Genomic DNA, 18,595 nt, shown 5'->3' with positions numbered 1-18,595 from the left:
GCATTGCTAAGGCTATGTGATGTATATCTATGCTATAAACTGCAAATTTATTTTGTAGAATAGTTGAAAAATATTGTTTTCTTTCTGCTCATTATATGACTTGGTAGAGATATGAGCCATGGTAAATTTTATACAAGATTTTGGTGTCTAGAGTAGAAAATAAAAGTGAAGGATCCACAGAAACGATTACTGTTGTAAGTCACAACATGACTTACTATTTTAAGACAGAATATTTATTAACCACTTTTGAAACTCTTTAGCAGAAATTTGCTAATGCTTACAATGTTCTTTCTAATAGGAGGACATGAACCTTAATGAAGAACGAAAAGCTCCTTTACGAAACAAAGATTTTATCACCAAGCGTGAGATGGTTGTCCAGTATATTTCTGCTACAGCCAAATCTGTAAGTAGTGAGACTTTCCTGGCACCAACGTAATGAGCTTAGTATTATCTGCTTAAAAATAAACAACCTCAGATTTTCAAGTTCTTAACTCAGTGTACTCATATAGACTATTCAGAAAAAATAATTATATATTTTTACACATTTAGTATATATTCAAAACTGTTTCTAATTAGACTTCCATTACTATAAACAAAATTAACTGAAGATAGAAGGACCTGAGTTAATCCAGTGAGTCTTGGGGCAGAGGTTTTATGCACTTAATAAAATTGGACAGCAATTTGCAGGTATTCCATGAAATATACAGTTGGTTATATGAAAATTTTGGATTTTGAGGGAGAAGATACAAATATAGCCTAGTCACAAGTTTTAAGTTTACATCGAAGCTATATGTCTGGCATCTGCTTGCATGAATATTTTAGCAATATTTTTATTATGCAGTTTTGTTAGTTTTTTATCTTATGTGATGCTATGTAAACTGCCTCGTAATTGTTATTGTACAGCTTAATTTGATATAAAGAAGGTTACTTAATAGGAGCTTTAATCAAATCTGTCTGAATCTCAAAAGATTTGAAAGTAGGTTCATTGAAAAGACTTGTTATCAGTGGGAAAACTTAGTGTTTTAATGGAATATGTTGCTTTGGTCACATCCTAAGGTACCTCCAAAAATAGGCTCCAGGTTTGATTTTTTTCTTTTTGTAAAAAAAAAAAAAAAAAAATGTTTTTGAAATGGGAAATGTATTGTTTACATTTATGTAAAAAAAAAAACTTTTCACATCTAGAGTTCATGAAATCACTATGCATGTATATATTATATATCTACACATATATATTATACACGTAAATGCACAAACACGTACATTTAAAACATGCATATTTTAAATTTAAAAAGTTGACCAGTGAAGAAAACAGTTCTTCATTTGAAAAAACATATCCTAAAATTATTTGACTACCCTCTTAATGCTATTTCAGTACAATAATTGCAATGGCGATTACTGATGCATTTTGCTCTGAATTCTACAATCATATTGATTCCATATTGTACTTTAAGCTAGCTAAATCTGAATGCTGAACTATTTAAACATAACGCATTGCAGCTCTGCCAGAGTAGAGCAACAGCATGTTTTTTAATTTTCTTCTGGTATCCAAGGGCAGAAATATGTTTCGAGTGATAAGTGAAATTTGCCATGAGCGTCGTTTTCAATAGAATTAGGTGATGCATAGGGTTTTACTTTGAAATTCTGATGAATCTCTTCTCATTTTTGCACTCAAGTTATTGTTCACAGTAAAATGCTTTAGAAAAATGCAGGGTGTACCTTCAGTGTTATTTTTCAAATACCTAAAGGCAAATACAGTAGTAAATCTGTATAACTAAATCTGAGTGCAAAATATAGATAAGAATATATGAATAATCATGTAGTGTTTTTAATGAGATGATTTTGTTAGTGTTTCTGGCTCATTTGTTGTTTTGTTTGTGTAAGTAGGATCGAATGTGATGGAGATGATATGAAGCCCTTAACTTTTTTATTTTTATTCTATTGCTATGTGGAACTTGTTTTCATTTATTCTCATATCGTTTCCTCTTCATATGACCAAAGAATGCACACTTTAAGTTATATGCTCATTTTTCAGATTAAAATGCTAAAATTTGGGTAAACGTGAATGAGCTCTCTTGAATTGCTTTATTTAAAAAATGGAAATTGAACGTTTCTCAAAAGACAGTGAAAATTCTATGTTTAAGGTGTTTGCCTCAAAATCAGTACTGTACCTATTTAGCGTATGACCTTTGTTTCATTCGGCATACATATGAGCACCAGACATGTGTACAGCACTTTCATTAGAGACATAAGATTCTACATTTTATTTGCTAATATTTTTCATGGAGCAAATATTATGATGAAAGAAAGCCTGTTGATAAGTATATTTTAAATCTTTCTCACCTTGGGGGAGACATTAATTCGTATTGTGTTTTCTGTTGTTAAAACAAAGAAAATTGCATATGTAATTTTCTTTTGAATGTGAGAGGGATGCCATTTGGTGACAAATATTCCTCTTGTCTTTTGACCTCTTCATTATTATAGCAATAAATTTTGCATAAATGATAACTTAATGTATGGCTGTTTGCCTGTGTGTAACCAAGGTTTCCATCCTGCTTGCATATCTTATACTTTTTTAATGATTTTTCATTATGTTGATACACTAGTTAAAAATGTTTTCTCATTTGAAGTAGATATGATTATACCTATTTCTTTATGAAAATGCTTTGTAAGTAGTCAAAACTTTCATCTTGAAGTAAAAACAAAGTTGAGGGGTAGAGTCCCTGGTGGAGAAATGTTTTATAGTCACATATAGAACATGTGAGAATTATAGTTAAATTTAAACATAAATTGTACATTTCCCCCTTTAACACATGCCTTAGTCAGTTTGTTTGGAATTGAAAAACAAACAAATGAAATATGAACTCCATAAGAAACATCCATCATCTTCCTGGGTTCCTGGGTAAGCACAGTAAAGCAAGATGAAACTATACACAGGTATGTGCTCAAAAGCTGTTTCTAAAGCAAATGAGTCTTTTGTTATGTAATGAACTTTGCTAAAATTAGCATGGAATAAGAGAATGTAAAGGAAATGAAAAGATAATAAAACTACTGCCTAGTTTTTCCTTCTTGAAGCCCCACAATAGAGAATGTTAAGTTGTGTGAATGTTAAAAGAAAAAGTAGCTTGAGTAATTCTGACAGTGATGAATGACCTTCAAATAAAGTTGTGAAGAACTTCTTCTCTGTGCAAACTAGGCTTGTTTGCTTATTGTAGCACGTGCGGTTCTGGACCTGACCTAGGGTAGTTGGTACATGTACATCATTTGACCACAAATAATCTAGAAGAATCTATGTTTTCAAAACAGCAGCATGTTTTAAGAAATGGGAAACCAAGCTTTGTTAATATTGCAGATGTCATACCGATTCATAATCCCGAAAGAGGCATACTACGTCAGTGATTTAGAGGGTATCTGGCATATTGTATCAGAACAGCCTATATAGACCATTATGAGGAAAAAGTAATCACTGAAATTTTAACATTAGTTTGGCACATGCCAATGTTCCTATTAGAATATTAAGAAACTAGTTTATTTCTAACTTAAATCACAAAGTTGAGATTTTAAAATGTGTAAAATTATATTTTTGACTACACGAGCCATTGGGAGCTATCATTGACTTGAAAAAATCTCAATAGGAAATAATTTTAAATAGTGTTACCAAATACATCTATAGATTCATTAGATTAATGCATATACTAAGCAATTAAAGTTGCATTGTATCTACATGTATTTTTGCATAAACGTGTTATGGCTTTGCTTTTGCCATTATCAGATATTTTCTTTCTCGGGTCTTCTTTTCCAGGCATGGTCTGGATTTGGTAAAACAATTGAACTCAAACACGACCAAACCAGTTTTCCTTAGCTTCCCTTTGCCAATCTAATCTGTTCACTGTATATGCTTTAGCTAAATGCAGTCATTTTGTAATCCAAATGAATCATTAAATGGACCATATTCTGGTCATTTCACTAGGTGTAGACCTGTCTTTATTCTCAAGACAGGCTCATGTTCATGTTTTTTAGTCTCATGTCTGTGCTAAATAAACAAGGGAAAAATAAGACCTCTGTCTTTTTGGTGGGAGGAATAATTTAGGTCAATAGCATATCTTTCAATTCAGAACACTGTTAATGGCACCAAAGAGGCTTTTATTCAACTAAATAACTAACTGCTGCCTGTAAATAGTCTGTTGAGTGAATATTTTACGAAAGCTGCTTCTCTACTTGGAGATTCATGGATTCCTCTGAAATAATTTACTTGGAAACTCATTATCTTTTTGTTTCTTGTGGTATCCTGTTCAATTTAGGATTCTTAATAGGATTTCAGTTATATTTTATTTTTTTTTAAAGTACTAGCTGAAAAATAGAAAACATATTGGTAATTACTGCTATTAGATTAATGGTTTTAGATTGTAGATTGGCTCTGTTTTGGACATTGCTTGATATTCAAGTATAGGAATCTGATAACAATGATTATATTTAGATTTTGGCACAAAATTATGTTTAAGACTGTGATTTTACTTCTCTTTTTTTCAAACACAACTCTGCCCTTCAGAAATTCCTTTATCTCTTATCCATTAGGAAAAGCTCAATCAAAGTTGCAATTTTGAACTGTTTCCTCCTTATGAATAACCGCATGATCAAATATAAAATGCTGCTTTGTCTTCACATTATATAGAAAACTCTAATCTTATAATAGAAATGCTAGGATGACCTAGAAAACTAGACTCATAAGCAATCTATCTTCCTTGTAATTTTCAAGTATAATATAAAAGAATATTATAAACCTCAAATTTATAACAATATAAAATATTCCAATTTTCTTAATGCATGACTTTAAATGCAAGATTAATATTCTAAAATACCTTATTTCAACCTTAATAGTATACCTGTTATAACAGGAAAAGAAAGAAAAAAAACAATATTTTCTGGGAAAAAAATTCTGTTGCTAATTTATTTGAGGGGCTGTGTGGGTTGGTAAAATAGCTGATGTCTAATTACACTTAATCTTGCATTACTTCATATTTAGATTGCACTATATGAGAATTCCATTACAGTACATTTAAAAGAGAAATCCTCAAATAGTAATAATCTTCTATTTGGGAATCCTTATTCTACAGAATTTATTGAAATACAGTAGAAATTAATACTGATATATTTGTTTTAATCTCTAGATCTGTTATTAAAAGTATGCACTTAAAGGTTAGCTATTTACTAATTTACTAAACACTTCTGTGAAAAGCTTCTAATTACTAATACTGTTGCTGTTTGTTTTTTTTTGTTTTTGTTTTTGTTTTTTTTTTACACACCATAACCACTCTCCGTTGACCACTGCATGCAGATAGTTGGAAGTAAAGTTACGGTGAGTACAAAAGATGTATTTTACCCTTAGATGTGAATTTGCGCTTTTGGGAATTAAGTGATTTTTGTTTATAGTATTTTATATGTTTGGTTCTTCTTTCAGTGTATATTTTACCAAAGCAGTGATATGAATATTAGCTATGGTAACTGTTTTTCTTGTAGTTTGAGAAATGTTTTAGAACTGGAACATGCTTGTATATTTTGTCTTAGAAAGTTTGACCTTAGAACTGTGCCTGTGTCAGTCTTTAGGATTCTGATAAAATGTGTGTTTTGCCTCAGTTTCTTGTAATGGCAAGAGGAGACTCCTAAAATGTTAGTTTATGCTGTCAGGAATTCTTACTAAAATATCTCACTTTGATTTTAGTATCACTGAGCACATAGGGTAATGAAAACAACCCTTGATGTTCGGTCAGGAGGCCTGGATGCTTGTCTGTGCTGGGTGCTGCTAATTGGCTCTGTGACCTTGGGCAAGTCCTATTAATTTCTCTGAGGTTGTTATTAAATGGATAAATTGAAGTGATCGTCTACATTATCTTTTAAGACTCTTTCTGTTGCTGTCTTTTAAAGATTTTATATTCAAGGCACTGTTTTTCTCTCTTATGTAATATACAAACATGGCCTCTATGGTAATTGAGAGGTATTTGTAACTAATTACCTTGCCTTCATGACTAAGCAGTCTGTATTTAGAAAACAAGGCCGGAAACATCTTTGACATCACTATCATCTCTAGCATAACAAATGTATTTAATATTTGTTCGACTTTAATAAATTGATTTTTTTTTAATTCATGTGACATCAAGGGGAAAAAAGCCACTAATCTTTCAGGATAATTTAAAAAAATCAGCAGATATTTCTTTAGTGCATATTATGTGCCAAGAACTGTGCTAGGTGCACTGATGACTAGAAAATAAGAATAAGACCTTATAGTTTCAATAATATATTATTAAATAATCAAACCTTAAATTGTACATGCTGATCTTAAGTGCACAGCAGGTCCTTGAATAATGGTGTTTTGTTCGGCATTGTTCTATTATAGCATTGATGAGATGCCTTAGGAACTTAACTCTTGTTATATCAATTAGCCTATGGGAAAATTGGTTTTGTTTTATGTCGTTTTGCTTAAAGTCATAGTTTCCAGGAAACTATCAACAACGTAAGCGAGGACTTACTATAATTCAAAAATAGGAGCAAGAAGTAGGGTTAGAGTAATTAGAGAAAGTTCCATGAAAACTTCTGGACTTAAACTGGGCTTTCTGGAATAGTTAGTTATGATGGCTGGGATTTGACTAGGGAGAGGAGACTGTGAAGAAGCTCCCAGATTAGAGAAGTAATATTCAATGCAAAGGTTTAGAGAAAGAAGGAAATCCTGTTGGGGGCGCAGTAGGGAAGAGGGAAGTGAGAGATGAAGTTGAGTTAGCAGGAACAAAGAATGTATATTGGAAAGATAGAAAAAAATCAAGTTGAAAGAGGATCTTAAAGTCTAGGCAGAAGATTAGAAATTAGTCTGAGCAAGGAAATGACATGAGGACAGCAGGGTTTAAGAAAAATAAATTTGATAGAGGTAGGTAGGATGAATTAGGCTAACGGTTCTTAAACTTGAAAGTATATCCAATGCAATTTTTGTCTCTTATGGGGTCTGGGCTAGGGCCAAGAACTGAGAATTTTTTAAAATCAAGAGCTGCAGGAGATTCTGTTAAGGTAGGCTGAAGAGCACACTTTGAGAAATACTGGTTAAGGATAGAGAAAGATTTATTTGGGGTGGGGGACTACCTAGGAGACCTGTGAGTCAGTGAAGACCTGTTATAAACTGCTAGGTATAGAAGGGTGGGATTAAATAATGAAGTTTTGTATGGTAGAGGAATCTTGAGCTTATTTTAACATGGGCTGGAGACAGCCTTTATTTCTGGTCTTGATAACATAAACAATCCAATGGCTTATGCCAAAAGCCAGTGAAATACTACCAATTCCTCCATATTCAGTTACCAAGTTCTGTTGATCATTTTTCCTAAATAACTGTCAACTCTATCCCCTAATAACCCCCATGTAGATCTCGTAGTTCAGACTCATCATTTACACACAACACATTTGTGATCTCCGTAGCCTCCTAGGTAATCGGTAGTCTCCTAGTCTTTGCTCTCCCCTCTCCCACCGGGCTCATGCATGTTCTACACTGTGACTAGAGATCATGTGTTTCCCTTCTTAAAACTTTCAAGTGGCTCCCTGATGCCCTTGGTCATCCCCCTTTTCTAATTTCATTTCTAGTTGCATTATCACATGTGCCTGTCCTCTATCTGTATAGGAAGACTTGGCAATTCCTTGACGTCCTGTTCTATAATACTTCTAAGTCAAGCATATTCTATTTCTTTGAGCTAGAATGCTCTTTTCTTTTTTTTAGTGTGCCCAGCAAGCTCCTAAATATCCATCAAGATTAAGCTTCATGTCAATCTTAAAAGGAGAAGCTGTCCTAGATAACTCCTTCCTTCCCATAGCACTGTGTATATAGTGTTATAATATTTAACATATTTTATTTTAATAAATCATTTATATGTCTCTCTTCCCCAATCAACATAGCTTCTGCTCTCAAAATACTAAGTCAAATGAGGAAGACAGCCAGGTAAACACAATAAAGGCAGGACCTAAAGATGCGCTACAGTTAGTTAAAGCTGCAAAGTGGCAGACCAGTAGACTCTATATGGTTCATGGAAAAGCTTCATCTTGTCCGAGAGTGTTTTGACAGGCAATATAATGGGATAGATGTTATGACTGATTTGCAATGTAAACTATTTCATACTATTGTCTTTTCTATGACTTACTTCTTACATTGGAGTTTGCAAATCCTGCAATAAAGAATGAAACTATAGGAATCATCTTCTAGAGGAAGTGATGAGAGATTAGTTTTGGAGTTTAGGTGAGAAGGGTGCCTTAAGGGGGGAGATATTTTTGTTATTTTTTTCCAGAGACTACAGAGAAGAGTGGAAAAAAAACCTTTAAAATCAGTGGTGAAAGTCAGGTACTAAACAGCTTATTTTTCATGGTCTCATTAATCTTCCAAAGGTGGGAGGTGTTTGTTCATTGATAAAATGGGCAAATAACTTCATAGAAGTGTTCCAGAGAGAAGAACTTCTAGAATAACAACTTTTAAATATTATGGTTGCCTAGAAACTACATATGTTGGTCAGAAAAACAAGTGATATAGAAGCCAGTCTGCATTTGGAAAGATGGAATGAATATGTAATGAATTATGTCTTCATGACCCTGACTTTTGTCTTTCTGATGTTAATTAGGAGCAGAAATGGAGGCATTTGAGGTCCTCCTCATCTTGAGCTGCCATCCGTTTTACTTTTCACTATTCCCCTTTTAAATTTTTACTTTAGAAATCAGGCTGAAAAACTGTCTGTTACTTGAATATAACCATCCTCTGAGCCTCGTGTGGTCTTGCTTCTGACTTTGGTCATCTAGTATTTTTTTGCATAGCCTGTTTTCCTTTCTTTGTAAACATTCTGCCCATCCTCCACTGCTCTTCCATGAAGCCTATCTTGATCCCTACTCCTGATTTCTGCCTAATAATTTATTTTTAATTTAATAATTTAGTACTTTCTTTTTATCTCTCTTATGGAATCACTTTCGACTTCATCTTATACTTCTACTATATGTTCCTTAAGGGCTTCTCTTGTGATACTCCTATTATACTTTATAGTAATTATAGCCTTGAATAACACTATAAACCCAAGAGTCTGTCTTTTTGTATCTATAGTATAGACCCTATGAAAGGATGTAAATTTTAGTAGGGGTCATAGGTTTAGTGGCAAATAGATCTGGGTTCAGATTCGCACTCGGCTACATATTGTACCATAAGCAATCCAGTGACCTATGCTGCAAACTAGCTGTGTAACCTTAGATAATTTAACCTTTCTGAACCTCAGTCTCCCCATTCATAAAATGAGGATAACAGGACTAAATTCAAGATGGTTTTGAAGCTTATTGCTTATACTTAATATATTTAACATATATTTGCGAGCTTCTTTAAGCTTGCAAATAGTAAGTCTAAATTACATTGTTCATTAAAGGTATTAATTTCTACAAAATACTAGGTGTGAAAAACATAGAACAGGAAGATGGCATGGTAAAATTAAATAAGGGTATGAGCTGCCTTTTTTCCTTTTTTTTTTGCAAAGTATTCAAGATATGTGCTATTTAATATCATTTATTATGGGTCAAGAATGGTGGGAAAGATTTAGCTGGATGGAAAAAGGAGAATGCTTCACCTGTTTATTGGAAGCTATGTGTTATGTAGTGTAGATTATTGTTGGGCTTTGAGAAAAAAATTCATGTGGTCTCAAGAAAATATTGACTAGGTTATTTTAAAGATTTAATAAAGTAGTTGAAGATTTATTATAGATACCATCTATGAAGGGAAATTATAAAATATCTTCCTGTAGATATTTTAAAGTAGCAGAAGAGAATTTAGAGTAGGGTAGAGATGGAAAGAACTGAATGACTTTTTGAATGGCTTCTAGCTCTAAATAAGTGTTGTGCAGCTTTTTCAATCAAAATATTTTTTTTTAAAATTCAGTAACACATTGCATAATACAGATTTAGAAAACACCTAAAATGATTGATTTGATTTCACTGCAAACCAGGAGTAATTTATCCACAGGTAGAAAAATCACTATTCTATTGCGGAGAAAAAAAAATTAGAATTGACATGATTACATATAATTGGAAAATAGAATTATAATGACCAGCCCTTACGATGTTAAATATAAGGTAATTTAATGACATTAATATTGAGTGCCTAGGGCAGCAGTAGGGTGTTTCCAGATTAGTGTTCATTTTGGCAGCAGACAGACCTGGATTTGAATCCCTGATTCAGCACTCAGTCATTCTCTGTGACCTTGTTAACTTTTTCTAGCCACAGTTTCATTCCTTTCTTGAAAAAATGTTACTGGTTACCTATTATGCACCAGGCACTATTCTAGGTGCTCGAATGATTAACCATATCGATAAATTCCTCATGGAGCATACATTCTAGCAGGGGAAACAGACAATAAGAAACATGTCAAATGTAATGACCGGTAGTGGCAAGTGCTATGAAGGGGAAAAAAGCAAGATGAGAAAGCTGAGAGTGGTCAGGGATGTGCTATTTTAGATAGGTGAGCTCTCTGAGCAAATGACATTGGAACAGAGACATTAACACAACCGGGGAGAGCCATTCAGATATCCATGGAAGAGCTTTATAGGCAGAGAGAACATCAAGTGCTACGGCTTGGACGCAGGAGTGTGCCTTGAGTATTTAAAGAATAGCGAAGAGGTCGCTGTGGCTGGAGTGGGGTGAACAAAGGGAAGTATTGGCATATTTAATAATCAACCCTGAGAGCTCATTAAGGTGACTAAAAACTGAGGTTAAGCATAGTAGTAGGTTGTAAATTTGGAAAGGTAGATTAAGGTCATTTTAGAAGGGTTATGCTGAGGAGTTGTGAGGAATTCTGGAAGGTTTTGAGCAATGGAATGACAAAGTCCAAGCTGTATTTGGGAAAATTAATGGAGCAGTGGAAATTGGAGAGATTAGAGACTAGGGCAGGGAGATCAAGCTGGGGGTTGTTGAAGTAGTTTAAGTAATAAGACCCTGAACTGGAGAGTGGTTAGTAAGAACAAAATGGAGGGTATAGATGAGAGAGAGAGACTGTGGAAGTAAAATATCGCAGCTTCAGATTAAAAAGAGCAGAAGAGATGTGTAAATCAATAATGACTGAAATTACAAACATGAATGACTGAGATGATGGTGACTTGAGCATTCACATAGAAGTCAGGAGCAAGACTAAGTTTGGAGGAAAAGATGATGAATTCTGTTAGACATGTCAATCAAGGAGATATTAGTGAAATCACAAAAACAGGAATAAAGCCACCACACAAGAACATTTTGTAGCATTAAGAGTAGAATTTTATAATTTGATTCTGTTTCAAACTGACTTTTACTATTTTGAATATACTCTCTGCACAATGCTGTTGAATATACATCGTTTATCATTCTAATAACATCTACCTGTTTATAAACTGAAGCCTCAATATCTGTACTAGGCAGTGAAGTTCATATGTACTTCTAGTTGACTCAATGGCCTCTGATAGAGAAGAGCTAATTATTTTGGTGGCTGGTAGTATTGCTTACCAGATAAGCCATTTTACATAATCAAAATGTCACATTTGTACCTTTTGCTGTGTTTCTAAATAGTCTGAATTAAAAGGACAACCCCATCATAGGTAAAGGTTAGATACAAATGTAGATTTCTTGGCCCTAATTGGGGCATGGGAATCATGAGCACTGATTGAATGAATATTGCAAGACCTTTTTCTCAAAGTAGAGCCAAATGAATTTGTTCCCCCTGGCTGGTGAAGAAGGTCATACGGAAAGAAAGTTCCTGTTAAAAGTATAAGCTCATGGCCAGGCTCAAGGTAATAAATTCAAAATGCTACTGATGTGTTCCTTTTTATAATCCATAAATCCATAATCCATGATGTCCATAAAAAAACACTAAGTGTGGCAGTATGTATTTGTGGGTTGTTAAGTTACTATTGCATTATTACATTGAAGTTTTGTTAGTTTACTGATTTAATAGTGTATTAATGATTGCTTCATGTAATGTTATATTTGTGTCAGGCCAATTATTTGAATATGTGAAAAAATATCAAATCTTTGTAGTTTTTTAAAAAAATAATTATATAGTCCAGAAGAGGGAGACAAAACATTGATTATTGGAGCTTGAAGTAGCTGCTTCATGATAAAACATGGCTTCTTGCTCTCCAATTTGATTGTTTTTTCTTAACAGATTTAGAAATTGTAGGATAGTTGCTGCCGTAAAATATTTCGTTTCATGATTTTGTTAAAAATCTAAATTCAATCAGAATAAAATAATGCAGCTATTTTTAACTAATATATAAGGTAGAAAAACTCATTTGGTAATTAGATGAAAATAAGACCTAAAACTGTATAATGATGGTATGGTATATTATAAGCGATCTTTTAAAACTAGCACAAACACTATTAAAGTTCCATTTTCAGTCTTTTCTAATTTCACATTCATTATGTGCAAGGAGCATCTACCTTCCCGTTTCCGTATGTTTTAATACTGCAAGCCAGCTTGTGTATTAGACTTGTTTTCGATGGGATTATCCGCATGTTTTGAAATGCTTTACTATTTAAATCTCCATTCATTTTTAGAACAATTTCTTATCAGTCTCTTTCTTCCAGTGCATTGTCATAAATTACATTATTTCATCATACCAGATAAAATTCATTGTTTAGGATATGCTAAAATAATGTAGATTATAAAACATTAGCAAGTCATCTTAACTTGGGCATTTGGAAATGTCTGAAAGGCAGTATGAATATTGACTTTCTGTTTAGACATATATTTTGTAAATCGATTGCATTAATATTTATGAGTAAGGAGTAGTTACGTTTCATAATATATCCTGATACTGGAAACAAAAGGATGTAATTTTCATGTAGGATTCTGCACTGCAAGTTTATTTTCTGTGTATTTTGATTGTGATCATGTTAGAAATTTATTGAGGATAGTTCTCTGTGTATATAATCAGATAAAAGAATACATTTAAAGTCTGATGCTTGATATATGATATTTAAAACGAATAGAACCATTATTTCATATCGCATTTATTATTATTATTATTTTTGTTTTTTATTTATTTATTTATTTTTACTTTTCAACTGTGACAAAAATTTTGACCGGCCATATAGCATGACATAATTATATGATAAGTGTTTTTTTTTTTTATTTTGGTATATTTGCTTTTGTTGTTGAGTCATATAGTCTATATACTATGTATCCTTTAAAAGCTACTTGTAAAATTTGGCTGTTGCCATTATAAAACTGGCTGTTGCCATTATAAAACTTATAAAAATTATAAAATGGCTGTTGCCATTATAAAGCAAAGTGGCATGGCAGGGGTTACTTTTCATGAGACAATGCTTGATCCAGGTAGCCTTGTCAACGGGGATAAAACTGGAAATAATAAAATAATGATCAATATTAAAGAGTACCTTGACTTACTATATGTCAAATATGGGGCTTTCCCTCACATTTGATTTTTTCCCCTATTTTAGTTAATCAAGTTTCTTTTATCTGCTTATCTGTTAGAGAAGACTGTTTGGTTGAACCCAAATTAGCTACATTGAATAAGAGCAGAATAGGATCATCTTTAAAATGCCACCTTAGATTTATAAAGTGTTTTAGAGGTTTTAAAGCCCTTTCACATATTTTCTCATTTGAGCTATGTATATATATTTCTGTAGGTTTGTGCATCAATTTTCCAGAAAGGCATTGCCTCCATCTCCATATTCTTGGGGTCTGCCCTTACCCCATGGAGGTTTTTTTTTTTTTTTTTCTTTTTAAGTAGTATATATGGCCAAAGTATTTCCTGTCAGTGGTCAACAGATATTCATAATTTGAATTAGCATCCAGTTTAGGGAAGTGTTTGCTTGAAATGCTTTCTTAGATTTCAAACAAGCATATATTTAGAGATGCACTAGATAATAGTCACGTGACTAGTACTGTTTAAGGTATTTTTTTTTTTTTTTTTGCTGTGGTCACTATAATTCAGATACCAGGATTACTACATTAATTGTATATGTTGTTATAGTTGCAACCACAATTACCTCTCAGAACGATAAAGAATACAAAAATGAATTTTAAAAGCATCAATCAAAGACACAAAAGCTTTTCGTTGGACTTCTAGCCTCTAGGACTCTGAGGAAATCAATTTTGGTTGTTTAAGCCACTTCCTCTTTGTTTTTTGTTTGTTTGTTTTTGTTGTAGCAGGCCTAGCAAACTAATGTAGTATATAATATTCATTCTGTTGTATTTAACACTACATAATAGCTAACCTTTAGAGAACACTAAATGCCAGGAACTGTGCTAAACAAGTTCCATGTAAAAATTAACTTAATCCTCATAACAATTATCACCCTCATTTTATAGATGAGGAAAGTGAGGCTTAGAAAAATAAGTACAGTACGTTGTCTGGGGTTGCACACAAGTAGGGGAGCCAGAACTTGAATCTAGTCAAATTGACTGTGAGCTTGGTCTCTTAACTGAAACTTAAGAATTTGGTGGATTCCAGGCAGTTGTGGATAACGATCATCACTATAGTTCCTTACCTTCTCTAAATTGTTATTTAGTCCTCCATTGATTTCTAATAGGTGATTATCTTCCACCTGGTGGAGAATGCTTATAGTCATACTGATAGCATAGCGAGAGCCTTGCCTGTGTGATAGCTGACTCTATAACCTCTATGTACATGTTGCTCTATGGGACAAAAATGACTGAACAGATATGGTCTATGTGTTTTCATAGCAGATATTTGCAAATGGGTAACATCAACTCAGATGAACAACATATTGAGCAACTTATATGTGAGGGAAGAGATATTGCTGCTTTATGAACCAAACATAAATATTAAAAAGAATCCTGTTTTTAGCTATGGCCTTTAATTCTTTTTAAGCTATTTTCCCTGTATTGAAAATAGATTAAACATTGTGGCTCTTTGAGTTTTATATCATTGCTGTTCACCTTTCTTATGTACTTTTGCCTTTTATAATTAATTTCAATTAAATATTGGTTTTATTTAATTAATATGTAATTAAAATGCTTATATGCTCTCAAAGGGCAAGGACTATGTCTTAATATACCTTAGACATTTTAAAATAACAGTGGGCTGTGAGCGATAAAGTAATTAAACATCTTTTGTTCAGTCTCTACATATTCACAACTCCTCTGGCACTGAACTGCATATAAACTGAAATCAGGAAGCTGCTTTCATAATGCTTTTCGAGAACTGAAATCTTCCTTTGGAAATCAGCCCATCATCTTAAAATCTTTTATTCCCCAAGAATAAACTAAATTTCTCCTATCACAGTTCAGGTCTCTTTCCTCTTGATATGTTTCCTACTTCTACTGAGAACGATTCTTCATCACCACCCCTGCAATCTCTCTTAGGTACTTGTAGATTTAAGTGGCCCCTCAGCTTCCTCTTCTCCCACTTGCTTTAACTTTTCCATATAGTGCTGCCTTCTTTTTAATTGGTTTTGAACTGTGTAGTTTGGGGCTTCAGAACTGTAATTGCTACTTGATAACACACCCAATCTAAATGCTTTGATTCTCATTTTACTCTGTGTGTGTGTGTGCGCGTGCATGTAAGTCCTTAGTTTTATTGATGACACTGCTACTGATAGTGGTTGTGATTTTTGTAAATAGATGGGACAAAAATACCCACAAGCATCCCACTCCCATTCTTTTCCCATTATCTAGGAAACTCCGCAAATAGGTCTTCATCACACCAACTAGAAACATCCTAGATGTTCGCCTGTAGTTGTTTTAGCTCACAGATTGGTGTACAAAGTGAATTGTACCCATAGGAGAGCCACCACATGAAATGGATGCTTATAGCATAAATTATCACAGTGAAAATTACTGTGTTTGGACTTCGAAGACCTGGGGTTTGACTCATGGCTCTCTCTTTTAATGGCAGAGTGATTTAGGGATAAAACACTCAACATTTCTTGAGCCCAAGTCTCTTTATTTGTACCTACCCTGAAGTACTAGTATAGTTATGAAGCACTTTATACACTGTAAAACACACTACACATTGAAATCGTTGTTATAATTTTAAAAATGGTTCTCATTGTAGTTCTTAATACACATTTTTGGAAGAAAGTGCTGAACAACTACTGCCAGCTTATAGTGATGCATGCATGCATGTATTCATTCCTTCATTACTCAGTGTCAGTTTAGAAGCCAGTTATAGTTATAACCTAAGTAAAAGCTCAGGTCTTCTAAGAAGGCTCCTAAACCACAGACTACATTTAAAGTCACCTCTTTATGCAAAGGCACAAGCCGCCATGAGGATTACCCCTAATTTTCCATGTAAACATTAAAATATCTGCATGTTAAACTGCACAGTCATATCTTTCTCTCTTTTCATTTGAACTCTTTTCTCTAGCTGAATATTGTATATAATCTATAAACTAAGAGTTAAATAACTGCTTCCAAAATAAGGTCAAACAAATTCAGAAGTGGAAAAGTTTCTGGAGTAGTACTTTAAGATTTGTGATAATAGTTAAGAATTTGGCTTTTATTATTTTTTTTAAGTAGTGCTAAATCTTTAAATAGAAAAGGCCATGTTTACTTTAAATATATGTTTTAAATCAAATATATGATTTAAAGTAAACCTTTTTCAAGTTTGTTATTCTGAGAGTAATGCAGTGTGTTTCGGAAAATTGGATAATGGAGTTAAGGAGAGAGAAAAAAAAACAAAAAACGCATACCCTCATAACCCTAACATAAACCACTGTTAGGAATGTGATACTGATATTCAACCATTTCTTTGCTGCGTAGTTATATGTCTAACATGTTTTCTACCACTCTTTGTAGCTATACCTCCCCTTCAGAAATGAATCCCTATTTTACGATGAGGTAAACTAATACAGATAATTTTTGGTAGATTGTAGCTTCTGATAGCAAACTAGTATTTTGATCCATCCTGACACGCTCACTTTATTTAATTATAGCCTGGTTACTGTAAACTCAATATCTAAAAGCATTTGATGTCTTGAATATTCTAGCATAATCTTATTTTCAGTAATGTTCGAGTATGTTAACAGTTATAGGCCATTTTTAAACTTAAAAATCTAATGACAACTATCCATGATCTGTTCCATTATTGGAAGAACACAATACAGAAATTGCTATCAAGATATGAAACAACACTAAATCTCACTTGTCTCAGATAGGTAACTATTTATAAACACATTTTTCTTATTTACGAGATAGGAATAATTTGGAGAAAAATCCAGAGGTGTCGAATGGACACAAAGCAGCAGAAAAATGTGTCAATAAGTCTCATGAAATTTTATAAACCTTAATTTTCATTACTTTTGGGGAGTGCTGTTGAATTACTGTTGCAAATGAAGCAAGATCTTCATTTGGAAAAATTACTTCTATTAAACAGATGACTAGGCTGAAATAGCTACTAAAACAATTTCATGCTTTTGTTTTTAATGTAGTCCAATTATAAAATGTCACATCAGATTGTGTGTGAGTATACAAGTGCATAATTTTAATTTTATTTCTGAGTTACCACATTTTAAGGAGAATAAAATCACCCATAATATTTTAAAGTTTTTTGTATATAACTATTTAACCATTTGCACTGAATTAAAGCAAGATTGGAATTTTGGTGATTAATACTTTTATTAAAGGAATTGATCAATTATTTTATAGTTACCCATTTTGTCCTTTTTATTGTTGAAGGTATAAGGAACTCACTACCACATTTTATTATTTGCTCTAATTTCTTATTTTGAAAAAATTAAATCTACAGAATGATTGCAAGAATATTATATTCAATATCAAAAACCCTTAATTGTTAACATTATTTCATATTTGCCGTATCTTCTTTTTTTTTTTAATTTCTCCTTTTTTCTCTTTTCCTTCTTACTGATTTGTAACACTTCACCTCTAAATACTTCAATGTATATCTTTTAAGAACAAGGACCTTCTCCTATATTAACACAGTGTAATTTTAAAACTCAGAGAATTTATCACTGATACAATACTGTTATCTAATATGTGTCCTGTATTCTAATTCTGCCAACTATCTCAATAATGTACTTGATAACTTTTTTTGTCTAGAGTCCAATCAAGGATCATGTATTACATTTATCTGTCATATCTTCCTAGTCACTTTTAATCGAGAACAGACCCTAGACTTTAAAAAAACATTTGATTTCATTAACATTTAGATGAGACCAAACCAGTTGTTTTACAGAATGTTCCTCAATTTGCATTTGTCTGATTGTTTCCCCATAATTAGATTCATAGTAAACATTTTTTATTTGCCAAGGATGCTATGTAGGTGATGTCTGTCCTTCAGTGCATCACATCATGAGGCCCGTGGATATCAGTTTGCCCCACTATTGGTGATGTTAAGTATGATTCTTTGGTTGAGAAGGTGTCTTCCATATTTTTCTTTGTAATTGATAAGTGATATGTGAGCTTATATTTAGAGATCATGGAAAGAACCTGTTCCTCAGCAACATTTCACATGGTTTTAACATCTGTTGATTCTTACCCAAATCAAATTATAACTGGGGTTTTACAAAATGGGGATTTCTAATTTCACCATTTTTCTACATTTATCACCTGGCATTCTTCTCTAAAGTAGAACT

At 32.9% G+C, this 18,595-nt stretch overlaps 1 protein-coding gene across 11 annotated transcripts in view; it reads left to right on the top strand.

Annotated features, from left to right (window-relative positions):
* Positions 1–18,595, top strand: part of DIAPH2 (diaphanous related formin 2) — a 939,022-nt gene that overhangs the window by 67,017 nt on the left and 853,410 nt on the right. For 10 of the 11 annotated variants that reach the window (XM_039859137.1, XM_039859172.1, XM_039859127.1 and 7 more), the window contains 2 exons: positions 299–403; positions 5,333–5,353. In XM_039859137.1, coding sequence (XP_039715071.1) covers positions 299–403; positions 5,333–5,353 — 126 coding nt within the window. The remainder of the gene's footprint in view (positions 1–298; positions 404–5,332; positions 5,354–18,595) is intronic. The other variant, XM_039859114.1, reaches the window with a different exon arrangement.

Source organism: Pteropus medius, unplaced genomic scaffold (genome assembly GCF_902729225.1).
Source record: "Pteropus medius unplaced genomic scaffold, Ma_sr-lr_union100, whole genome shotgun sequence".
NCBI classification, from domain to species: domain Eukaryota; kingdom Metazoa; phylum Chordata; class Mammalia; order Chiroptera; family Pteropodidae; genus Pteropus; species Pteropus medius.
The sequence above is the reverse complement of the archived record's forward strand: the minus strand, read 5'-3'. Positions and strand labels throughout refer to the sequence as shown.